Source organism: Drosophila navojoa, chromosome X, assembly GCF_054131105.1.
Source record: "Drosophila navojoa isolate 15081-1374.11 chromosome X, UAZ_NAV_1.0, whole genome shotgun sequence".
Lineage (NCBI taxonomy): Eukaryota > Metazoa > Arthropoda > Insecta > Diptera > Drosophilidae > Drosophila > Drosophila navojoa.
Window position 1 is genome coordinate 5697167 of NC_142895.1, and position 27211 is coordinate 5724377.

The 27211-nt window shown below is 37.5% G+C and overlaps 1 protein-coding gene across 3 annotated transcripts; it reads right to left on the minus strand.

The window, feature by feature from the left end:
- Window positions 1-1136: 1136 nt before the first annotated feature.
- On the minus strand, window positions 1137-26665 carry LOC115564554 (uncharacterized). Of its 3 annotated transcripts, none has more exons than XM_089263303.1 (5): window positions 26474-26665; window positions 25011-25264; window positions 2343-3789; window positions 2072-2263; window positions 1137-2009 (listed from the first exon to the last, which is right to left on the minus strand). In XM_089263303.1, the coding sequence occupies exons 2-5, from the start codon at window positions 25089-25091 to the stop codon at window positions 1789-1791; spliced, it is 1941 nt and encodes a 646-aa protein (XP_089119429.1). In that variant the 5' UTR covers window positions 25092-25264; window positions 26474-26665; the 3' UTR covers window positions 1137-1788. The 3 variants fall into 3 exon arrangements, with proteins under 3 accessions (XP_089119429.1, XP_089119428.1, XP_089119430.1); XM_089263302.1 differs by having other exon boundaries at window positions 26167-26665; XM_089263304.1 differs by lacking the exon at window positions 26474-26665 and adding an exon at window positions 25831-26160.
- Between the last annotated feature and the right edge of the window lie 546 nt (window positions 26666-27211).

Genomic DNA, 27211 nt, shown 5'->3' on the forward strand with positions numbered 1-27211 from the left:
TGTTCCTCTTTCTCTAATCTCTCTATCCCTCTTTCTCTAATCTCTCTCTCCCTCTTTATCTACTCTCTCTCCCTTTCTCTACTCTCTCTCTTTCTCTAATCTGTCTCCCTCTTTCTCTAATCTATCTCTCCCTCTTTCTCTAATCTGTCTCCCTCTTTCTCTAATCTCTCTCTCCCTCTTTCTCTACTCTCTCTCCCTTTCTCTACTCTCTCCCTTTCTCTAATCTGTCTCCCTCTTTCTCTAATCTCTCTCTCTCTCTCTCTCCCTCTTTCTCTAATCTCTCTGTCTCTTCCTCTTTCTCTCTATACATATATCGTTGTTGATTTCTGTCTTTCTGTATCTGTATTTATATTTCTGATTTTTTGTCACTTTCTCTCACTGTTTGCATAGATGTTCTGTTTCTTCCCATTTCTCTATCTTTTATATTGGATCTTTGTCGTTCATTCTTGTAGTATAACCCATCTCTCTCTCTCTTTCTCTCTCTATGTGTATCTCTGATATCTTCTTTTATTATATAAGATGTACATATATATCTCCTTAGATACATTTATTTTTCTCTGTCTCTGCCTAGCTGTATATATTTCTTCTAAAATACATTTCAGTTACTATCTCTGCTTTGCCCTTACATCTTTCTATCTATAGCTCCATCTCCATTCTTCAGTACCTTGTGCATATCCATTTCTCTATCTCACCAGCTAACTCTCCCAGCTGCCTTCTCTCCGCTCTCTCTCTCTCTCTCTTTCTCTCTCTGTTTAGTGTGTTACCCATTGGCATCTGCAAGTTTAGTTCATGCTTTTTCAGCACCTTCACAGGTGCCAGCATGTGTGTTTAGGTGTATATCTATATAAATCCTGTTTCAATTTAACTTTATTTTGTTAACTCAGTTCATTTAAGTTGGCTTCTGGCTCGTTTGTGTATATGTTTGTAAATGTTTCTATAAATAGGCATATGAATCAGGTGTAAATTGGTAAAACAATTCCATTTCCAGTTATTGTTTTTTTTTTAGCTCTTTTCTATAGTTAGGCTAGGTATATATTTATATGTATACATTTATGGTTTTATACAGATATATTTGTAGGGGCTGTTCCATGGTCGTATATATATATAAACAGTATATATATAAACATATATGTATATTTGTATATCAATTTTAAAGCCAGTTCTTCATTTATTGTTTGTTTGATTTGTTGTTGTTGTCGTTGTTGTTTTTTTTAATGCCTTTTGTTCATATTAATATTGTACAGCTATGTTTTTTTGTGTACTTTGTAAAATATGCTCGCTTTACGTTCTAACTTACATCTATCTTTGAACTATCACATACAAGTTCATACAATAAGTAAACAAAAAAAAAAAAAAAAAAATGTTGATAAAATAATAATAGAGACTAATAGGTATGAATGATGTCAAAGATCGTTCCACTAGCAGATCTCAAGTGGAACGAACTTTACACACATATGTGTATATATATATATATATATATATATATAGTAGACTGGCAAATGAGAGTTTAATACAATTAGAGGGGAGGAGGGCTACACAGTATAATATTTTTAGTTTTTCCCTGGGCCATTTAGCATTTTGTGTAGTTAGCTAGATCAGCCAACACTCTCTGCAAATAGCCCACAATGACAGATTTTTTTTTTTTTATTAAGTATCTATGTCTATGTTAATTAAGTATTAAGTAGTTTGCATTTGATGAGTTTTTCTTTTGTTGTTGTTGTTGTTGTTGTTGTTGTTGTTTATATTCTGCATCTCTGTTTGATTCTCTGTTGATCTTTGGCCTTCATATTACAGCTTGACATCCTGGCCGGCTGGCGCTGTCGCTGTCGCTGACGCTGACGCTGACGCTGCTTCAGCTGCGCCCTCCTGCGACACATCGGCGGTGCGACGACGCGACTGAATAAACTCCACCAAATACTCAATGCCCCAGGCAACGGCGCAGATCATAATGCAAACGCTCTGCGCATGAATGCAAATGGGATAGCTCTTGGTTAGATCACGAATGAGACCTGAAATCGAACAGTCCGTTAATTAGTTGCAATGCTATGCAATTCCATGGAGTGGAGCTCACCGATCAGGGGGCCGAAGCTGATGACAAACAACGCCTTGCCCACCAGATGCCAGCCAAAGGCCGAGGGCAGCTTCTCCAGCGAACAATACTCGGAGACGGTCAGCGTGAAGTTGCTTAGCGCCGAGCCGCGGAAGAAGCCGCAAATGGATAGCCAGACCATGAGCTGTGTCCAATCCGTTTGCTCTGCCATAACTGCAATGGAAATATAGTATATATATATATGGATTAGAGATGGATGATTCATTGAGTGTGCCCTCCACTCGGTACGTACTGGAGCGCGTGATGGCCACAAAGATGATCGAGACCAGGAAGATGGTGCGTTTCTTGATCGTGGTCCTGTCGAAGATGGGCGGCAGTACGATACGCGCTGCAATGTCCGTGATGGCTGTTATCGACAGACAGTAGGCCACATCGGACTTGGAGTAGCCCAGGTTGGCAAAGAAGAAGGGCGTCACCATTTTGAAGTTCATCTCGGCCACGTAGAAGATGGACAGGCCGAACAGCAGATTGAGAAACATCTTGTCCTTGAGCATGGCTATGTCCAGGAGATCGGCGAAACGACGCCAGAAGCCCGGCTTCTTGGCGTTCTTCTTGGCCTCCTCGTTGTCCAGTTCGGTCTGCTGCTTCTCCAGCTCGGTGGGTTTCATTTTGATGAAGCTGTCACGATGCCCGCCCAGAATGCTGCCGGTGGCGGTGCCAACGCGTCGCAGCTCCAGATCATTGCGCTCGAACTCATCGTCGCCGGTATTCAAATGGACCTGGAGTATGGAGCCGGTGAAGTCCATGTAGGACAGATTCGAGGTGACCGACGCCTTGCGGCAGCGCAACTGCGTCGTATTGATCTCCGCCTGTGAGGGATAGCCGCCGCTGCCGCTGCCCACGTCCGCGGACTGCACACCGGCCAGGGACATGATGCGCGGAAAGGTCGGCCGCTTGGTCAGGCCCAGTCGGGAGCCGTTCATCGTGTTCATGGCCATTTCGGAGTAATTCTTGCGCATCGACGGATGGCCGTGCTGATGGTGATGCTTGTTGAAGAGCAGCGTATTCAGCTCCGGCAGTGCATCCTCCTCGTTGCCATCCTCTTTGATCACATTGAAGGTGGGCGCCGGATTCGCTGCTGCCCCAGTGCCGGCCGTCAGCTGGGGCTGCGGCGTCGGCAGCGCCGAGATGCACATCAGCTCCTCGTCATCGAACTCCTCCTTCATGTGCCACTTGACGGGCTGCAGCAGCACCGAGCCGACAATTGCGTTCAGCGCCACGCCCGCCAGCAAGAGGACCGCACCACGAAAGTCATACGCCTCCAGCAGAATTCGCACCAGCTGCGGCATTATCAGCATGCCCATCGCCGTGCCGGCCATGGAGAGGCCCACCGCCTGGCCGCGCTTATGCTTGAAGTAATGATTGAGCGCCACAAACGCCGCCGACGTGGACAGCCCGACGCCGATGCCGTTGATCACACTGTACGTGCTCAGTATGTGGGCCATTGTCGTTGCCGGCGAGGTCAGGGCCAGGCCCAGGCCGCACAGCAGGGAGCCAGCGATGGCCACCTTGCGGTAGGAGAACTCCTTAAGCAGCGGCCCCACAAACAGGCCCGAGAAGTTCATGCACACGTCCATCGTGCTGATGATGACGGCCGCTCCGGTGGTGCCCACACTGAGATCGCGCAGCGTGTCCCCAAACAGCAGGCCAAACGACGGCTCAATCGAGCGGGTCGCCAGCTGTAAGTAAGAAGTAAATGGAGTTTACCAACTGTTATCGGCTCGAGCATTAACTAACTAGAGGTTACACAATCTTCCAGCTGCTGCTGGAGGAGGAGGAGGAGCGCCCCAAGTGAGGGACGTGCACTCAGCTCCCTTATATAAGAGCACTGAGGCAAAAGTTCTTTCAAGCGAAATGCCGTTATCTGAACAGCGATTGAAGGTTCCGGTCTCGAATTTGATAGCACCCCGGTGCCTATGCCCCTGCTGTACCCAAGCAGAGCGAGAGAAAGAGAGAGAGAACGGGAGAGACTTACAGGTGAGCGAGATGAATCGGAAAACGAGTTGACAAATTATGAGCAATTTTATATGGCATCATATAACAGTTATAGCCAATGTTGTACCGTAACCGTAGCTGACTTTTAATTATATTTAAGCCTAGATCTTCATGGTTGACTGATGTATATATGATTATATATACAGTTATATTGTGAATGATTGAGTTTTAATTCTGCTTTTGCTTCTGAATAATAATCTGTATATAGCTCGGTCTGCGTTGTTGACTGATTGATTGATTGAACAGTATTCGTAAAACAGTTTGTAATGATTCTTCATGGTTGACTGATTTATATATGTATATATAACATACAGTTATTTTGTGAATGATTGAGTTTTAATAATCTGTATATAGTTCGGTCTGCCTTGTTGACTGATTGATTGATTGATTGAACAGTATATGTAAAACAGTTTGTGATGATTGATTGTTGGATTAGTCTATTGTGTAACTGAGTGGTAATACAATTGATTGATTAACTAATTGAACAGTTACAACAGTTACAGTTGAACAGCTACAATTAGTTAGTCAATCAATTGTATAGCTAGTCAGTTAAGCAAAGTATAGACTAATCCATCAATCAGTCAATACAAACTGTTACACAATTGACTTATCCATAATAATACATATAATCAAATTGTTCCATCATCAATTACCATTTTTGATTTGCTGATTGATAGAGATTGATAGAGACTAAACACAATTCATACTGATTGAACGACTAAATAATTTATTGATTATACGAAATTGATTGTTTGATTGACCAGCTATCAGTTTATCAATAAAAATGTATGACTGACTGACTGAATACAATGTGTATTGCCTGATTGACGGACGAGCTGACTTACATAAAAGATAGGTTGAAGGACACACTGATTGAACAGTGTATATATAAGACGGTTTCCACTCACTGATGTACCTAACGATTGATTGATTGATTGAAGAGCATGCATATTTATGAACCGATTGACTCCCCGACTGATAATGATTATGTGATTATTATGCTTACAGGATTGCTTAGCAAAAGGCTAAATCTAATGCCTGACGCCTCTACAATAATCTATCTACAATAATTCTTGTCCAGCATTTTTATTGCTCGGGTAAGTCGTCAGCTCGTTATTATTTATTAACAAGTTATTAATTGTCAACTTTGTGACAGATGCACTTGGGTTAAGGAAGCCATGGATAAGGCCCCTACCGATTGACGCGAGTCTATAATATACGACCTTAGCCCGCTTTTTATATTGGCCAATTTGTTGGAGCCCAGCCGCGTGATTTATCGGCCAAACAATTGTTAATCAGCAGAATTATGAACTCAATGCGATAGTCAATGGCAACGTCATCGTATTTCGACTCACTATCAGCAGCAGCAGCGCAGTCGCAGCGCAGCCGTGCCGTAAGTACGATAAGGCTGGCACAGGTAAGTTGACAGAGAACCTATCTCTACCCCATAGCATAGCACACCATTACGTATGGCTAACTAATGTCAATTTTCTTCTGTAATACCAATGTGATATATATGTATCAATGCACTTGAAATTCTGTCATTTGTCAAGCCCTCAACTCAAATAACCTTCACTCGCATATCATGCAACAGGCTAATGATTCCACTGTCCAAAAAGTGCGATGAGAAAACTAAAATGAGGGCAACGATGTTTCGGGTCGCGAAACCTTCAGACCCTCCTCCATGCCCTACCCCCAGACAGTGAATTCATTTGTATTCAACTGGATATTTAGTTTGATATTCACGCGCTCCATTTTTGTACTGCCATTGAAACTCTCTCAGCTGTTTGCCGAATGAATATTTCATTTATTCGCCGTTAATTTATTCGATATGAAATTCAATTCGAGATCTGCATCTATCAGCTCAGTTAAGAATCTCATGAATTCCAAGAGCTTGAGCGGTTAAATCTCTAATGCATATTATCTATTGTAAGACTTCCATGAGAAGCCGTATACTGAAAGAGATTACATAAGTCGACGGTTGTTTCCTAAATCAGAGAGAGGAAGGAGAGCGAGCGAGAATCAATTCCTTTCCAGTTTTATCTATAGATCCACTCCTCAGGCAATTTATAGAGTGACGATATTTTCTAGTTGTTTTCCAGCTTAAAACAGGTGCTTGAAATATATCATATATACGTTTATCGACGCCTATAATGATGATGATGATGATGATGATGATGATAACGGTGATAATAATTCGTGAAGTGCTTTATTTGTGACTTTGCAACGATTATTTATTGATTATGGCTGTTATTGATTCTTACATTCGCTCTCGCGTCTATTGCTTTTCATTTCACTCCACCCACTCCTGCCTCCCGCCCCTTGCTGGCACAGAGCCCACGGTCTAGAATTCGTAAAATTCGTATTAGATGTTTATGGACGCTTCATTCAAAACGTTAATTGCTCGATAATTGAATTATCACCAATCATAATTGAAACTAGAAAGCAACACGCGCTCGCGCAATGTCAGAATAAACACACGCTCCCCAAATACCAAATACGATATGGCCAACAGGCAACAGCCAATGGCCATAGCTAGTTTGTTGCCTAGCGATCGAGCTAAAGGGGTTTCTATAATTGGGCGCACTTTGATTTTGTCAAATCGCATGTGATCGCGACATGGCAGAAATTGATTCGCACCAACTCGGTTAGCTTATCGCACCAAATATGCGAATGTGTTGTATACATAGACACACATATATATATATATATAGATTGTGCTATACATACTGGTAGTTGGGATTTGGATAATATCTCGCATTAAGATCTGTCTGTATGCTAGGAATTTTAAGCATCTTTGATTGGAAGTGTGTGCGTTTATAGACAGTTGAATGTATTAATCAGAGTTCGAATAACATAGTCCCATATAGCCTTCAGTTAAGTCTATATAGAGTAGTATACATGGAGTCTACTATATAGTATATATGGAGTCTACTATATAGTATATATGGAGTCTACTATATAGTATATATGGAGTCTACTATATAGTATATATGGAGTCTACTATATAGTATATATGGAGTGTACTATATAGTATATATGGAGTCTACTGTATAGTATATATTCTAGTCTACAATTGAGTATACAACATATACTCTATAGTTATCAATATACCAGAGTACAGATTGTCTATATCCTTGTCTACAGTTGTGTCTATATATCAATATAAATAGTTCATATACTTGCCAAGAACTGACCCTATTAAGGTTACCTCTATCAGCTATATCTACTAATATGATTGCGTATATATGAGACGATCTCTTTCTCTTGTATTCCTATCTCATATATAAACTCCTGTCGTATAAGAATTTACATTATATATATATTTCATTTTTCTATAATTTAGTATTATCATCATCATCATATCATTTATATCAATACAACTCATAGATATGTATTTATATATGAATGTAGATATGGATATGTATAGATGGCTACTATCCCTATATGATATGTCTGTCCCCATCATTTCAGTTTGCTTTATACTGTATCCATCTCCATGGATCTCCTAACCAATTCATCACAATATATTAAATTAATTAAATTGTTATTATCATCATTGGTTTTCAAGGTCTGATTAGAACTGTTCCGATGTAGACTTATGATAATCTGCTTGTACAGTGGCACATAAGCGTAGTCCTACATTCAGAGAGAAATTCATATGGTTTCTTATCTGTAGGCAGCTAATCATTGCTGTATAATTTGTATGAGCTTATCATTATCATCATCATCGTTCGACTTTTGCATTAGAAATGTTTGAAGTGTTTTTTTTTCTATTGTTGTTGTTGAGTTGTTGTCCAAAACATTGACTCATTCGATTCACAGTCGTTTCCATTGATTATGCAAATACATTAACATATATACGTGTATGTTTATGTGTATTTGTCTGTCCGGTTCTCTTCTTTTTTTTTAGCGCAAAACAGCAAAAGTCAAACAAAAATCGCTAAGCCGCAAATGCTCTAAATCAGCTTTAGATTTATATTTATTGACCAACAACAAACACGCCTCGAACGCCCCTTTCTGGTCCTAGCTGTTCAAAAGGGTGCGACTTTGTCGTGTGTGTGTGTGCGTTTGTGTACTACTAGATTTTTTTTTTTATTATTTGTAAACATTTGTGCAATATTTTCCAATCCAATTTACAACTAGTCGCGGTGAGCACTTGCGTGAAATTAACGTGATATTTGGATGTTCGACAAAAAGCAAGCTATATACACATACATATATAACTTAGAACTTACATATATACATACATTCTTATACGTATATATTTCGAGTTATACCTAAACTGAATATATAGTATACACTACAAATGTACAATTTTGGTATGGGCTGTTTGCCGGTCAGGCCAGTTTTAGATTTAGCAGCTCGCATAAATCATAATATAATATATATACCTATATATTTAATATGAGTTTTGCTGAATATTTTGAGCAATGCATTTATAGAAAGCAGAATTCCTATATTATAACTGGTATATATATGATGTTTAACGATCTAGCTATATTTTCATAACAGAGTCGGCTGCTGGGGATCTAGGTTCCTCTACATATACCATATTATACTGCAATCATTCTGATTCTGTCTTAGATCGTAGATATTGAATGTTAGTAGAAATCTTGATATCTAAATTATATCATAGATATCTTCATCATAGATATCTATTATCTTAGATGTATTATATCGTAGAATATTGATAGATAGATAGTAGAGTTAGCCTATTATAGTCGATTATATATATAATTTTCGTTGATAAATAGGAGTATCTTACATATTGTATACCTAGATCGTAGATATTGAATGTTAGTAGAAATCTTGATATCTAATTTATATCAGAGATATCTTCATCATAGATATCTATTATCTTAGATGTATTATATCGTAGAATATTGATAGATAGATAGTAGAGTTAGCCTATTATAGTTGATTATATATATAATTTTCGTTGATAAATAGGAGTATCTTAAATATTGTATACCTCAGATCTCAGTTATGGTAGTTAAATATCATATTTTATATCGAATATCGTAACTAAACATTGCACATTCTGTATTCTATTTATAAAAATATGTTTTGGAATTAGAATACCTATCACGTGCCCGCGTCTGACAGGTCAGTTCAAGTTGGGTCAAAGTTCAGTTACGCGCACGAGCAATCGTCGTGCCTGACGGAATGTAAAGCTCTCTCTATATATTTTATTCTATTCTATTTTTTCTAATTATTGGCTTGTGTCTTCGTTCAAGATATGAGCATTCGTCGTTCGCGCCGCAGACACTTTGATAATTGCGTGACAATTGTCGTTATCAATTTATTTATTTATTTTCATTTTTTTGTATTTGAAATTTGTATTTTTTATTCTTTTTTTTGGCATGATGACGTCGTCAGCTATTTGAGTCTGGGTGTGAGGCAGAGCTACAGACGGAAGATGACGTCGTCAGCTCAACTCGACTCGTCTTGTCTCGACCCGATTCGTTTCGGTTCGGAAGCTCTAAGGTTCTTTCCTCCTAGATGTTGCCGCCGTCTGGTGACCGTCGTAAATCAAGCTTCAATGAACCACAGACATTTGGCTGTTCGTGTCCTCGACGTCGTTGTCGTTGTCGTTGTCGTTGTTGCCATTGCCATTGCCATCGTCGTGGTCGTCATCGTCATCGTCATCGTCATTGTCATTGCCAGTGCTTTTGTTTTTGTTCTATTGATTTCCCATTAACTTTTGCGTGACATATTTTGTGCTGTTTTTTTTTTTAACTTGCGATGTTTTCCGTCTTTGTTGTTTTTACTATTTTATTTTAATTTTAGAGAGCGCTTCGTTCCGAGTAAAAGCAGTAAAGCTGGCACACCTAGTGTCGCCGCACTCTGCTCTCCACTCTGGCCAGTCCAATGCGTGGAATTTCATTTCCTGACGTATTCCATCATTCAGAGCTCTGGCTACCATGCGTTACTGGGTTTGGATGTAAGCGTCCCTTCTCTTCCCGAACTTGCGGCTCACTGAAGTTGCGCTGGGAACAGCAATTGTAATACCGTTCTGGTATTTAGCTAGTGAAAAGCTAAATTCTTCAATCAGCAGAATTACTAAACGGAATAATTTCGACTTGAATATATGTAGATTATTTATGCAAACTACTCTAGTTGAGAATGCTCGACTAGAGTATACCCTGAATCTTTGCATATGTGAACAAGTTAGGTCACTAGTTGAAAGTGCCCGACTAAGGGATACCCTAAATTGTTGCGGGTGCTCTAGTTGGAAGTATTCGACTAGGGAATACCCTGAATCCCCTTCATATGTGCAGGTCAGTTGAGAATGCCCGACTAGGGGATACCCTAAATTGTTGCATCTAGTTGGAAGTATTCGACTAGGAGATACCCTGAATCTTTGCATATGCAAACAAGAGTCCTCCAGTTGAGAATGACCGAATAGGAGATACTCTCAATCATTGCATATGTGAGAATAACCTACTAGGAGATACCCTCAATTGTTGCATATGAGTTCGCCTTGAGAATGCCCGACTAGGGGATACCTTAAATTGTTGCGTATGTGAACAAAAATCCTTTAGTTGGGAGTATTCGACTAGGAGATACCCTGAATCTTTGCATATGTGAAGATCAGTTGAGAATGCCCGACTGGAAGATACCCTAAATTGTTACGTATGTGAACAAGAGTGCTCTAGCTGGGAGTATCCGACTAGGGAATACCCTGAATCTGTGCATATGTTAACAAGTGAGTTCTCTAGTTCAGATTTCCCGACTAAGCGTTAGCAAGAGAGTATTTGACTAGGAGATACCCTGAATCTTTCATATGTGAACAAATCAGGGTCCTCTAGTTAAGAATGACCGACTGGAATATGCCGTAAATCGTTGCATAAGTAGACAAGTTGTTTCCGAATAGAAATGATAAATATTAATTATTAAATAATCGTATTACCTTCTGTATATATCGAATATATAAAATATATATAGCTTCAAGTCTCCACCTCATACTGACGGACTATCTTAGAGACTCTGCCACGTCTTTCAACTCAACTTGCATATCTGAGTATTTACATTGCGTGGAGTATGGCAAAACATCTAGAGTTGATTAGCCTTTTGTGAATAGACTCGTAGACTTGTTGCTACTATCTAAACAGTAGATATATTTATGCACATATGTTTAATGTAAATTGTATTTCGTCTTAACTGTAGCTGAGCTGTGGCTAAGTTCAATGGCATTTTGTACAGTTCGTTCAATATTAAATGTTTCGTCGACTCGCTCATAATTAAAAACAAATTTACGCTTTGTGTAATTTTACGAGTTTGTTAACAAAATCGCCTTCAACTTGAGAGGAGCATACCCCTGCCCCAAATATATATATTGTATGTATGTATGTATGTATGTATAATCTATATTGTTTCTCATTTGTGGCTCATATTCATTTGCGTTAATTGAAAAATGCGTTTTGTTTAATGGGCAATGGCTTGGGGAACGAACTGGTTGTTGTAGGGATAACAGAGGGTGCGAAAGAGAGGAAGAGAGAGCGAGAGAGGAAGAGGCGGTAGGGCTGTGTGTCTCAAAGATCGATGTTAAATAAATTTGAATTGAATTTATTGTGTCTGTGTGTGTGCGTGTGTCTGTGTGTGTGTGTGTGTTGGCAATTGAAGCAATTAACTGTGAAGTACATTTCACTATGTGGACACACAGCACTCACTGTGAATGTGACTTGCGACTGGGTCTGCTTTCCACTGTCAAACATTTCAATTAAAATGTCGAGCAGATATACGAACAGACGTACATATACATATATATATATATAAAGATGTATGTATATGTGTAACGAACTGGACTCTCGAGTTGAATTGAACGCTTGAGCGGTTGAAGCATTGAAGGCTGGACAGCAGCAGCAGCAGCAGCGTAGCGGGTGTTTGGCCGGCCGTACTGGCGGCTCACTCGCGCTTCGCATGATCGCAATCATGTGATTTATCCAAAGACATATATATATATATATATACCTCTCTCTCTCTCTCTCTATATATATATATATATATATATATATATATATATATATATATATATATATATATATATATATATATATATATATATATGTATATATATAATTACATACAGCAGCTAGAAACAATTGTCAGTGCACGCTGTTGAACTGCAAACAAGTTTTTTTTTTTGGGGCAACAAACAGCAGCAGCAACAGTTGCAGCAGGAAACAGCAAAACACAAGTTGCTGATCAGCAGCAGTAGTAGCAGTAGCAGCAGTAGCAGCAGCAGCAGGAGAAGCAGCAGGAGCAGCAGCAGCAACAGTTGCAGCAGGAAGAAAAACACAAGTTGCAACACAGTCACGTGATCAGCAGCAGCAGTAGTAGTAGCAGCAACAGCAGCAACAGCAATAGCAGCAACAGCAGCAGCAACAGCAACAGCAGCAGCAGCAGTAGCAGCAGCTGCAGCAGCAGCAGCAGTAGCAGCAGCAGCAGCAGCATCAGTAGCAGCAGCAGCAGCAGCAGCAGCAGCAGCAGTAGCAGTAGCAGCAGCAGCACCAGCAACAACAACAACAACAGCAGCAGCAGCAACCGTTGCAGCAGGAAACAGCAAAACACAAGTTGCAACAAAGTCACGTGATCAGCAGCAGCAGCTGCAGCAGCAGCAGCAATAGCAACAACAACAGCAGCAGCAGCAGCAGCAACACTAGCAACAACAGCAGCAGCAGTAGCAGCAACAGCAGCAGCAGCAACCGTTGCAGCAGGAAACAGCAAAACACAAGTTGCAACAAAGTCACGTGATCAGCAGCAGCAGCTGCAGCAGCAGCAGCAATAGCAACAACAACAGCAGCAGCAGCAGCAGCAACACTAGCAACAACAGCAGCAGCAGTAGCAGCAACAACAGCAGCAGCAACCGTTGCAGCAGGAAACAGCAAAACACAAGTTGCAATAAAGTCACGTGATCAGCAGCAGCAGCATCGTCAGCTGCACGTTCATTGTTGTTGTTGTTGTTGCTGTTGCTGTAACTAAAACCTGATTGGCCACAGTTGTCGTCATGGCCTGCCGCGCGAGCATTGCTCAACGCTGACATTGAATGCAGCTCACAATGCAGTTCGCTTTTCCGGAGCCTTTTTCAACCGTTCGACTATTCGCCATGCACGTGCTGCCCGTTGTGGTCCACCGTCCGTCCGCACCGTTGCCCCGTCTATGGTTTATTGAACGTCTGCTTCGTGACTGTGGCATTAGCATCGATTCCATATCAAATAGCCAAAACAAATTCAGACCATTTGCAGTTGGCCATGTCTTCTAGGCAATTAGCGCAAGTCTTGCAGCGATCAACTATTTTCTTTTATTTTTTTTCGCATTTACCTGCCAATATCCCTTTGATTACTTTGCTTTATTGTTTGCTAATGTCCAAACACAATTTGTGTGGCAAATTTTGTTTGCTCAACTCATTTAAGTTAAGTTACTTAGAGCAAGTGTACCAAGTCTACGTCGGAAGAGCTGAAGAGGCTCCTGCAAAGGCAGCTAAATTTCGGCAATGCAGGGTATTTTTTAGCTGTGCAGATTTTTGTGTAGTTCGTTTATTGTTTATTATATGTTTGTTTGTTTGTTTGTTGTTTGTCTTAGTCTTTAATTACTATTGCTTTTTTATGTTTATGCTAAGAGTTTATAGCAACGCGCCGAAATTATCATATCAATTAACTTTGTCCAATATAAAAATGAAAAATTAAAAATTTTCTAGACTAATTTTGATACCTATTGCACATGAGCTTTTAGGGTAGATTGGTTAACCGAAAATGTTAGACGATAGCGTAGAAGTTGGAGGCAGGATTCTGATTCTATATAGTCTTCTCTTCGCCATGGGATCTTAGAGACTTGAACATCTATATATCTTTTATCTATATATCTTATATCTATACATTTTTTATCTATATATCTTATATCTATATATCTTATATCTTATACCTATATTTCTTATATCTATACTTCTTATATCTATATATCTTATATATATATATATATTATAATCCACTTTCTTATATACCACACGCAATATGAACTGACTATATATTATTCCTTCGCCAGCTCATTCCCTTTGTTTCAGTTTGTAGATTGCAAATTTTACTCAAGTTTCACTCTACAGTTACGGTATCTCACAGTCGTGCATTCTCTTTAGATTTCTCACTTGCTGTTGAGTTCGTTCTGAAGACTGTGTCGTATCAATCTTGAAGTCATATATAATTATAGCTTTGAGCAATTAGATAATATTTGTGTGTAAATGAGACTTCAACTCATTTACACAAAGTAATTGCGGCGAAAAGTTAGTCCAGCACTCGACTCTTAAATATATAATTATGACAGATCTGCTAACTGTGCCATGAATTCAATTCAATTACGGAAGTCTTTATAGTTCGGTGAATGTGCTTCGAAGGGAATGTGACTTCTGTATAGCTATATATAACTATTTTGTTCTGTTATGAATGTTGTTTCTTTTTCCATTGGCTCTGCACTCAATGGGAATTGATGTATTTTGCTTTTATTGGTTGAGTTTGTGAAGACATGATTGACTTGATAGAGCATACATTATTCACAATATTATTGATGGGGCGCAGTCTAGCGCTCTTCAATATGTTCATATTATATATTCAGCTCAATTTCCTAACAAATGCTTTCAAATACTTTTCGATAAAAATCGATTTGAGTTATCGAACGTTTTTTAAGTCAAAGCAATCAAATTTATGGATGGATTTTGCTCAAGTATATACATATATATTGTATATTCCATATTTTTGATTACTCTGATGAAAATATCTTGATTTAGTTCAGTATATTTCGTATTTATTTGGGAACTTATCTCAAATACTTTGTCTGTTTATCGAGCACTCGAAAAGCGGCTAAGCATTGGCAGATTATCTTATTTGCTGTGCGATTTGAGTTCAATGCACACTAAAAGTTCAGTTTCTTCTTCTTCTGCATTCACTTTGGTTGACAAATTGGAGCGCTGAATATTCATAAGATATTCCTGCGTGTATGTACAGCCGAAATTAATTAACAATGCAAATCCCATCGAATTTCGATCATAAACAAGAAAATAAATGTCATATATCTGATATACATACATATATGTAGACTATTTTTATGGATTACGCTGCCATAATTAGCATTATAATAAATGAGACATATCGTTCTTGGGCCATTGTTTGTTTTCGCTGTGACTTCATCATTGAGAGCAGCAAATCGAAACCGGCTTTTGAGGACACAAAAGGTCTATGAATAATATGCTGCTATATATGTATATATATAGACGATATACGAAACGTATTTGCCAATATTTGATTAAATTGACGCTTTGGTATACGATATTCTGTCTGGTCTTGCGCTTGGCTATACCCATGGCTCTTTTCTGAGAACTTTAGCGACAACGTGCCGAGGTGTTAATCGCCCCGCTGTCGATAAGAAAACGACAAAATACAAAACGGAATACAAAAATCTAGTGAAAACAAAACACAAAAGCAAACAAGTGAGAGAATATTTCAGTTGGGCATCAACGACTGCATAATACGCGCTCCTTGTTTCCAAAAACACTTTGAATTGCTCGAACTCAAGCAGAGCGAGCATTTACTAACCAATTTTGGACTTCTACCTTCGTAGGTCATCGGCGTGTTTACCGATATGAATAGAGTAATTCACTTAAAGTCCATTATGAATGCCACAAATAGGATGATCGTTAAATTATGATTTATATTAGCTGTCAAAATCTTAAATAGCTTTTTCCCATATATGTATGTAGGTGTATGTATATATAATTTTTAGACAATTTTTAGTGAAGATTTACAACGTTACTTCGAGAGGTGTCTACCATAACGTAGCTTTCAGGGTATTTTTAATTTATTTCGTCCTCATTATATGTGGTATAAGTGAAAGATTATTATTTTGGGTGCTGGAATTTTGACAAACGAGTGGCAGAAATATCTATATCTATATCTATATCTATATCTAGCTGTATTCACATCTTTTAGGGTAGATGTACATATATCAAAGCGAGCAACATGTCATGTCCGATAGTCGTGAGTGTATGTATCTGTATAGATATTTTTTTGGCAATAAGCTTAGACTTGAATTAAGGACTTCCAACTTATACCAGATCATAGTAAGGGTAAAGAAACTCTAATATCTATACATAGGCACGCTAGTCTCGCTATATATCAAAACATATATACTCCTATCGGTTATCATGAAGCGAGCATGAAAATAAAAACTGAAAGCAAAAGCTAAAAAGCAAAAAAAAAAAAAAAACCCCAAATCAATGACGATATTTGTTATATCGCTTGGATTTTGCTAAATTGATGCAACGACATGAAAACCGGGCAGTGCTTCGTCTGCTTCTTCTTCTTCTTCGCCTTCTTCCTCCTTCTAGTTATTATAGTGGGAAGGGAGCGCTTTGGCTGATTCGCATATTATCACAAATAGTAAGAGCAGCTAGCGCATTGTCAACGGTAGAGCTTCAATTCGAGTATTGACTCTGAGAATCGACAAAGGCAAATGCAAACGGAACAGCCAAACAGCCCCGCATCGATATAATTTATGGGTAAACACTGTAACACACACCCATACACACACACATGTACATACATATGTATGTATGACAACTATCTATATAGACGAGTGGAAGAAAGTTCCGAGTTTGTGGGCGTTTTGCGTTGTGAGGTGCAAAAAAAAAGCCCGACAACAGCTAAATGTGTACAAAGTCCACGCAGAGATTGCTCAATATTAATTTGCATGCTCGCTCAGTCGGGGCGGGCAGAGCATATAGGTTTGATTCATTTGATTTGCGTTTATTATGGATCTCTTTTTGCATGAGAAACTCTTTGGTTTATCTTTTTGGAGTCAGAATAACTCTAGTTCGAGCGATTTCCATAATTCCAGATATAGTGGACTCCTGTTCCACTCTTAAGTTCTAGACAAATATAGACATATAAACTGTCTACCTTAAGAACGAGCATTATCCAGCCGTTTGCGCATTCTACTCTTTCTCCGGAATGTTCAAGTCATTGCTCTATAAGATATATCACAATGAAATATTGTGGAATTCAATATTTATGCTTTGACGTTTATTTATTTGACTCTTGGCACGGTTTATCAACGTCTGGAAATCGAATTTGTTTTGTAGTTTGCCAGAGCCAACATCGAATTGTATATCTAGAGCTGATTATAGGAAAATCGACGCGATTAGCTCGGTTCCGGCTGAATGCGGCAATTATACGATGAGCTCACACACAATTGTGGATTTAGCTATATTTATATATTGTACATATATACACATTTGTATATATATATATATGTATATATTCCTAGCTAGTACTACAATCTCTTTTGTTTAGCTTGCAGAGAAATGATGCAATGCAATTTCGTATTAATTCAAAACTTATTTCGAGTTCGAATCCCAATTTAATCGTATATAAAAAAAAATTAACAAATTGTAGGTTCGGCACGTGTTTGTAGGTTTATTGTCTCTGCTATTATCTTTCCTTTTTTTATTTTTGTATAAATTGTTTTGGACTTTAAAAATTTATTAATTAATGTGCGGCGCTGTGAGTGAGCTTTTGATTCGACTCTATAAATATATATAATATATAAAAGAGGCTTATCGACATTTTCAAGTGCGAAATTGATACATAAAATGTATATAAAATATATCCATATAAAATCTAAAAATATATTTGATTAGATATCTATTGTAAAATATATCTATCTAAAATATATACTTAGATCCAAATATTTATTTGATTAGATATAATTATACATATTTGCTCTTTCAATATACTCTATAGAGTTTAACAGGCTTTGGAAAATAATACATAAATAATAATCAAATAATAAACAGTTATATAAATATTTTTATTTTGAATTCAAAACATTGCAGTTATCGATAGATCGTACTTTAGATAGTGAGATTGCAGTATTATCTTTAGTACTACTAATAGTTGATAGCACTCTAGTATTGTTATTAGTATTTTACTAGTAGATAGTATTTCCATTAGTGAATCGTACTTTAATTAGTAGATAGTATTTTAATACTAACTACTGTAGTATATTAGTATAGCTGTAATTTAGTAGTAGATGCTACTTTTAGATACTCGTAAATACTTATTTGATAGACCTAATAATATTTTGTTACTAATCTATTTCTTCAATTTCAGCTTAGATAAGTCTGTTTTCAGTTTCTTTTTCTTATTTCGCATAAGAGAGTTCCTTGAAAAGAATTTAAATTAAAAAAAAATCTATTCTTTGTATAGGTCAGTGTATTCAAGCTTCGATACTCTCCTATTAATTTTTTTATAGTCCATGCAAACAATAATTTTTAATAAGAATTCCATTTTTTATCTTCGGAGCCAGCCATGTGCGCAGAGGGCCATAAACGCAGCTCACGTGATAGGATCCATAAGCGAAAAGCGCTCAAATTAGATTCGCACACTATTTGGCAATAACTTAATGAGATGATTAAATTTTGCTATTCTCGAATAACAGTATACGGAGAGATATAAAGAGAGAGAGAGAGAGACAGAGAGAGAGAGATACTATTTAGATTTAGCTTATCGAGCCTCTGGCTCTCTGAGCTTCATTTCACAGCTGATTCCATTATTCTATAAGCATCCATTCAAAAGAGCAAATTTGCCTCGCCAATGATTAAATGGGCGATTAAACGTATTGCGAATGATAACGTAAAGCAAACAGATTAACCAGCCACTGGGCTTGGTCATATAATCGACTGATTTTACGTTATCAAAAACTAAGCAAACATACGTGAACAGTCATTATGAGGGCGATGGCAATGATGATCTAAATGATTTGGTTTGCTTTTTGCTTTCTATACCTAGAACTTATTGAGAAACGGCGCTCGGGGTAAATTAATTTACTATATACATATATTCCCTATCCCGATAAAGAGTTCAGTCAATCTCCGTCTTATCATCTAGTAATCTCAGTCAGTACAGCAGCTATCATAGATCTCATATTATAATCGATAATTTTCAGGTTCTTTAGTAAACTCCATGCGAATCCCTTTCAAGAAAGAAATAATCGTAATAGCAGCTGCGTTTAGGGTATTACCCAGCCGCTCCCTCCCCGCTATTCCACTTTTACTTGTTTGCTTTCGTATTACGCCCATAAAACTGCATATTGTTGATACGTGTTTTTTGTGGAAATATAAACGGGGCTAGAATTTGACATCAATTAAGTTTTACGAGGGTGTTTCAATTTTTAATATGCGCATTAAAATGTCAAAGTATGCCCAAAACTCTCAAGTGTTTTCTGTGTGTGCTTAATCGGTTTGTGGGAATTGTCGTGCGACCAAAACAGAAACTTTTTATGCCAATATCTGGGCATTTTTTGAGAGTTGTTAATCTTATCAAAGTTTGATTTTTATTACAATTGTATATTTCTTTTATGGGTTACTAGGCAATTAGTGTTTCGTATTATTAGAGGTTTTGAATCTAAAACTTGCCAAGATACTTGACTTTCTGAACTTTAACTTTGTTAAAGAACTACTCTCTCTTCCAAAAATATTTTTTATAGAGTTCATTTTTCATGCTGTCCTTCTATTCGTATTGGAGTCTTACTAACAAAAAAAAAAAAAAAAAAATACGCTAAAAATTGATTGAATGTTATTATTTCTATACTTCATTCTTCAGAATTAGATTATATATCTATCATTAGATTTTATAAAATCATGAAAATTACTCAATTATCTACATAAAAGTTTCTTTTTTTAGTGTGACCAAAAGGTGTTCGGATCGGTCTTATGGGCTTCGCAGAGTAGCCCCTTAACGTGTTTATTATACATATCGTTAAGAGAGTTAGTGTGCGAAACTCATGGGGCTTCATAAGCAAAGGGTTTTATCTATATAAAAATCTATATATATAAATAACAAAAATCCATTCTTTATTTAACAGGAAATCTTTCTAGGGCTTATGGGTTTTGCATCAAGGCTATTTCAACCTGTTTTTATATGTACGTTGAAATTGTCATGTTGCAAAATTCATGGGCTTAATAAACACGATGCACTGCCTATGAATCTATTCCATATCTTATATAAATGTAAGTGAAGTCATACAGGGGTATGGTTTTAATACTCATCTATATATCGAAATTCCGTTCATTATCTACCAGGATAGTGTAGTCTAGTGAAATCAAATGCAGTTTGGTTTAGTCTTCTGGGTTACAGCGTGCCGCCTGTTGACGTGTCTTTTAATGCATATCGTCAAGGGACCGCACGGTGGAACTCAGATGGCTAAGTAAGCAACGTGAATTATCTACATAAATATTCATATATATATATAAAAATCTGTTCTTTATAGAACAAGGATTTATTAAAGTGCTAGCAAATGAAATTCTTAGCTTATGGGATTCGAAGTGCGGCCCTTTCACGTGTCTTTTAACAAATATTGACAATAGGACTGAACACCGAAATTCATGAAGCTAAATAATCAACGTGAATAGACTACATACATATTCATATGTATCGAAATATTCGAATATTTTCACACAGATAGCAAAGGACATTCTTAATTAAAAAAAAAAGGGAAATCTGCATTGTCTCTAGTGTTATGGGTTAGTATTATGGATTTTGTACATCGGCATTTTGGCGAGTCTTTCAATACATATCGCCAAGCGTGCCGACTTGCAAGATTCATGATGCTAAGTGTTCAACATTTATTATCTACATACATACATGTCCAACTATATAAATCAAAAATCATTTCTTTATCTAGCAGGAAATTTTCTATAGTGAAATCAAATAAAGTTTGGATTGGTCTTATGGGTTTCGCAACTCGGCTCTTTGGCGTGTCCCATAATACATATCGTCTAAAGCGCCGAATTCCGAAATTCATGGGGTTTAGTAATCAACGTAATTATCTGCATATTCAAAATAATCGAAAATTTATACAGCGATGGCAAAAGACATTTTTAGTCCTTCGTCTTCGGAATTCTAGACTAGTTTTATGGATTAGTATTATGGGTCTTGTAACTCGGTCGCTTGGCGTGTCTTTCAATACATATCGCCAAGAGGCCGACTTGCAAAATTCATGACGCTAAGTGAGCAACGTTTACTATCTACATACATATCCATATAATCCATATAACAAAAATCAGTTCTTTATCTAGCTTTAAAATTTCTATAGTGAAATCAACTTAAGTTTGGATTAGTCTTATGGGTTTCGAAGTTTCGTCCAAAAGCCGAACAGCGAAATTCGTGGGGTTAAGTAAGTAACGTAAATTATCTACATTCATAGTTACATATTCAAAATAATGGAAAATTTATTCTAGACTAGTTTTATTGATTGGTATTAAGGATCTTGTAGCTCGGTCGCTTAGCGTGTCTTTCAATCGCTAAGGGGTCGACCTGCAAAATTCATGGTGCTAAGTTAGCAACGTTTACTGTCTAGATACATACCCATCTATATAAATCAAAAATCATTTCTTTATCTACCAGGAAAATGTCTGTAGTGAGATCAAATGCAGTTTGGTTTAGTCGTGCGGCCTGTTGACGTTTCTTTTAATGCATATCGTCAAGGGACCGCACGGTGAAACTCAGATGGCTAAGTAAACAACGTGAATTATCTACATAAATATTATTATGTATATAAATCTGTTCTTTATAGAACAGGGAATTTTTATAGTGCCATCAAAACCAATTTGTAGCTTATGTGTTTCGAAGTGCGGCCCCATCACGTGTCTTTTAACAAATATATAATATATATATTCATATATATCGAAATAATCGAACATTTTTACACCGATATCAAAGGACATTCTTAGTCTTGTGCTCAACGCCTTTTTAAAGTTTTTTCTAATATTTATCGTTAAAAAAAAAAAAAACAAGTAACCTGAATTTTCTCTAGTGTTATGGGTTAGTATTATGGATTTTGTACATCGGCATTTTGGCGTGTCTTTCAATACATATCGCCAAACGTGCCGACTTGCAAGATTCATGATGCTAAGTGTTCAACATTTATTATATACATACATATCCATCTATAGAAATAAAAAATATTTTCTTTATCTAGCAGAAAAATTTCTATAGTGAAATCGAATAAAGTTTGGATTGGTCTTATGGGTTTTGAAGTTCGGCTCTTTGACGTGTCTTTTAATACATATCGTCGACAGTGCCGAACTCCGAAATTCATGGGGTTAAGTAATCAACGTAATTATCTGCATATGTAAATATTCGAAATAACCGAGATTTTTTTCAGCGATAGCAAAGGACATTCTTAGTCTTGGGCTCAAGGCCTTAAAAAAAGTCTTCGAAATTAAAAAAAAAAAATACTAGACTAGTTTCATGGCTTAGCTTTATGGGTCCTACAGGACGGTTACTTGGCGTGTCTCTTAATATCGCCAAGTGAGCCGTCTTGTAAAACTCATAGGTCTAAGTGAGCAACGTTTACTACCTATCTACATACATATCCATATATATATATATATATATATATATATATATATATATATATAACAAAAATCGGTTCCTTATCTAGTAGAAAATTTGTGGTCCTATAGGTTTTGCACACCGGCAATTTTAGCGTGTTTTTTAATATATATCGCTAAAATCGTCGACGTGCATATTTCTAGGGCCAATTTACCATCAACGTGCATTGTGCCTTAATATATCTATAGCATCTTCGATTAAGATTCAGGAGATTTCACACTGTAGCTTTGTTACTTTTGCATGGAAATCAAGTACAAAGTTATAGAGTGAAGCTTATGACTCTTCTTGGCAGCAATCAAAGATTTTTTTGTGTAATTCGTATGATGAATCTATATTAATAAGTAATAATACCATTGTGAATCATAGTGAATATACATATGTTTCTATATAATTGGTGCCCTTTGTGCTTTGCTCAGAAGATCTCAATAACTTTTTGAGTGTTCCTTATTAAGATATTCTGGACAAGCATACAAGGCTGCCACCAGCAACAACCGATTCGAAGAGAGAGTTTTCCCGTGTGGCGGAGGTCAGTGAAGATCCTTCGTTAAGTGCGACTTATGAGATTCGTGCATGTGTTGGTGTGTTCCCAGCTCGGGCTGTTCAGAGTTGGCGAGCAATATATGACGGTATACGATGTGTCATGTATTGCTCGCAATCTCTAAACAACCCCGCAGCAATATCAGCGAGTGAAACTGAGAGTGAGAAATACCAAGTGAAGTGCACAAAGTCGGGTCAGAGTATTTACTAGTCGTGCACTACCGACCCACACAGCCAGTGTTTACTTGTTTATCAATATTGTGCTATTTGCTCAGTGTCAAGCGCAATTGTTTGCAACTCGTTGCGCAGCCTAAATGTGTCAGGTACCATCGAGAGCTCGCAATATATACGTGGTTCCATATTGATATACACACATGTAAATGCATATAGAGGCATATGCATGTCGACTTTCTTAAAGACTTTACGCTGCTTGTATTGTGTGCAACGGATCCTTTGGGGATTTCGTACTTATCCGATAATGATGCCTCAAGTTTGTCATTTTTACATAAGAACTTTTTTTATACCCTGAACCCATTGAAAATGGGAAATCAGGGTATAATGTTTTTGTGTAAAAGTATGTAACAGGCAGAAGGAATCATCGCAGACCCCATAAAGTATATATATTCTTGATCAGCACGACGAGCTGAGTCGATATAGCCCTGTCCGTCTGTCCGTCCGTCCGTCCGTCCGTCCGTCCGTCCGTCCGTCCGTCCGTCCGTCCGTCCGTCCGTCCGTCCGTCCGTATGAACGCCGAGATCTCAGAAGATATAAGAGCTAGAGAGCTGAAATTTTTTGTGCATACTCGTGTATACCATACGCAGTACGAGTTTGCTTTATTTTTTCGATAACTCATCCGATAACTTTTTTATCGAGAATAATCGAAAAATTGATTTTGTTTTTTGAGCCTCATCGGAGTACTATTAGACGTGGAGACTTCAGATTTACTGTGTATATATATATGATAAATACAAACATTTTGTAATCAACAGATTTTGGATACCACGCCCCCTTCGCCCCCAATTCGTAAAAAACGTATTTCAAGTACTAGAGACTTGTGCTTTAGAATGTACACACATTTTGACCATATGATTACGCTCTGAAAATTTCATTAAGATTGCATGTCTACAAAAAAAGTTATTCATCAAATAAATTCTCATACTATTGCCCACACTGCAGCGCAGCCCAAGCACAGTCGCTGCTTACTGCGCAGTTAGCAGAGCACAGGCACGTGAGGGTGGATGCATGTGTATGTATGTGTGCGTGCATAAAAGAAGTGCAGAATGATAAGAATATCAGCTTGGAGGGTTCAGGGTATCTCCTAGTCGAGCAGTCTCGACTAGAGTCTTCTTACTTGTTTATATATATAATAAAGCTATTATCATTAGCAGAACTTCGGAGTAATTAGCAATTGATTAAAGTGCAATTTATTAACGAATAAAAAATGACAAATGTTCCCAAATCGGGAATCGATAATACTCGAAAGTTCAAGCTGAGTGCAGTTAAGCTGTAAGTCTGAAATATCATCTGAACCCAGTGCCTTGTAATATAAATGTATGTGTATGACTTTTAGAACTGGGCTTGTGGTAGTGCCAAACCAACTATGTAGAAGTACCTCAATGGAACGACATGCGAAGCTACAACACCAGATATAAACTCAGTTGCTAACCGGCTCAAGGACTGGAATACACTGTATCCATTTACTGGCAGAGCTCTTGAGTAGAGTGTCTCATATGCTTCGCGGAATAATGGTGAGTAAACCAACATACCCCACCTATAAAAACTTGCCCACAAGAATCTTATCGTAAATGACGCACATTTCTAAAACTAACCTATCCTAACTGCTAACGCGGCTGTACAACAGAGAGACTATTTACTTACGAACTACTAAGATTATCTCTAAAATTAGTTGAATTCAAACTTACGTTGACCAAACTGACGCCGAAGCAGGCAACCCAGCCCCAGCCGCCATCGGGTGCCACTTTTCTTGGTGGTTTTGTTGTCATTGTTGTTGTTGTTGTTGCTGTTGTTGTTAGTTGTTGCTTGACTGATTTCTCTAGTCTTTGTTGTTGTTGTCTTTCTTTTATATTCTTTTCACTGCCTTTGGGTGTATCAGGTGTGCAATTTCTTTTGTTGTTGTGCCCGTCCTTCGTCTATATAGTAAGTGCATCGACGGTATCTAAAGAATCATGAATATTATTTTATTTTATTTTGTTTTATTTGATTTTTTGTTGTTCTCTTTTGCGCCAGCTTCGTGCCGTTCTTGTGTTTTTTTTTCTTTGAGAAATTTTTCGCGCGTTGCGTTGTTCGTTTTTCGTTTCTTTTTTTATTTTTATGGAGCGTCGCGTTGGGTTTTGTTTGTTTGCGTTTGCGTGTTTGTTGTTGTTGTTTTTTTTTTTTTTAGAATTCTGTTGTTTTTTTATTGTAGAATTTTGCTCGTGTTTCGATATTTGTCGCCAACGCAAGCACAAAGAAAATGAAAATAAAAATTGGGGGAAAAAATGTGTTTTGTCAATGTTCAGAAAACAACGTTTCTTCTTATTGTGTATTTGAGCTGATTGTTTTTATTTTTATTTTTTTTTTTTATTTTTTTACTTTTTACTTTTTACTTTGCTCCTTTTTTGTTTTCTAACGTGGTGCCAAGGTTATTTTTGTTGTAGTTGCTAATTTATTTTTATTTACTTGACTGCTTATGGGTGTGTGTGTGTGTGTGTGAGTGTGTGAGTGTCAAATCTGTAGCATTACCTTGTTAATTTTGTTTGCTTTTGATTTCTTTTCTATTTAGATTATAACTTGTTCATGTAACTTGTTTTTATATTTGATATATTCCGATCTATATGAATGCATATATAAATATATACATATGTATATGTATGCATGTATATATTTATTTATTTTTATTTTATCAAATTTCTCGCGTATTTCTCGGTTTCGTTTCTTATCTGAGCGACGTTTTTTCCATTCGTAATTTACAATTTGTATTTTATAATGATTTATTATAACTGAAAACCGCCACAGAAGCAAGTACGAAAATGCTTTTCAAATATTCATACATAAGTACATATATTTGTATATATTTACCTCAACAAATTATATGTATATTAAGTTACAAGGCACGTTTTAAGCGGAATTATAAAAAACATTAAGTTTAAAGCCGAAAACGCGCTAAATTGAATTTGGAACGAACGTAAAAAAAAAATTAAAAAATAAAAAATTAAAATATTGAATGGTAATATTTGTTTTCTCTTTTAGGCTCGTCTACGTTTCGTCAAATTTTGCCTTAATTTCCAGCTGTTCTAACTGTCTGTTTTTGTTCTTTCTTTGCTTTAGTTTTTGTATTTTATTTTTATGTTGTTTTTTTTTTTTTATATATTTTGTATTCTGTTGCCTCTCTCGCGTTGCTGGTTGGCTGTGCCGCCTCCGTCGTTCTCAGCGTATTCTTGCCGTTTGCTAGCGTGGTCGCTTCGTGCAACGCTATTTATTACAAACGGGGGTGTGGGGGCCTAGCCGGGCTCTCCGCATCGGTTCGATGTGTTACGCGCGACTGTTCAATCGATACTGACTGGCCGTCGACGTCGCCGCCTGACTGCCTGCCTGCCTGCCTGCCTGCCTGTCTGCCTGTCTCTCTGCCTGGCCGTTAAAATGGAGAGAGCAAGTCAGAGCGAGAGCGAGAGCGGAAGAGAGCGTGAAGTGGACTCTATTGGAGAGAACGAGTGTGTGGGACAGCTGCGCTGCTGAGTCAGTGTATATCAAGATCACGTTCTAATGCCCGAGAGCATTGTCTGCTGCTGCTCCTCTGGTCATTTTTTTTACTCAGCTGCCTTTGCCAAAAGCGCAACCCCAAAACAAAACAAATCCTACAAAAGCTACGTTGACTTGTTTTTGTTATTTTTTCTTTTCTTTTCTTTTACTGCGCAGACTAATTACGCCTCTGCTAACTTTTAGCCGCTCCTCCTTGTCTGTTTCTTTGTTGAGGTTCATGCACACATGAAAGATATACATTTGTATATATGTATGTATGTATGTATGTATGTATGTATGGCTTTTGCTTGCACGTGTATATAAACACATGTCTGCAAGCACAAATGTACACAGACAAACATACATGGATGTATGTACATATGTA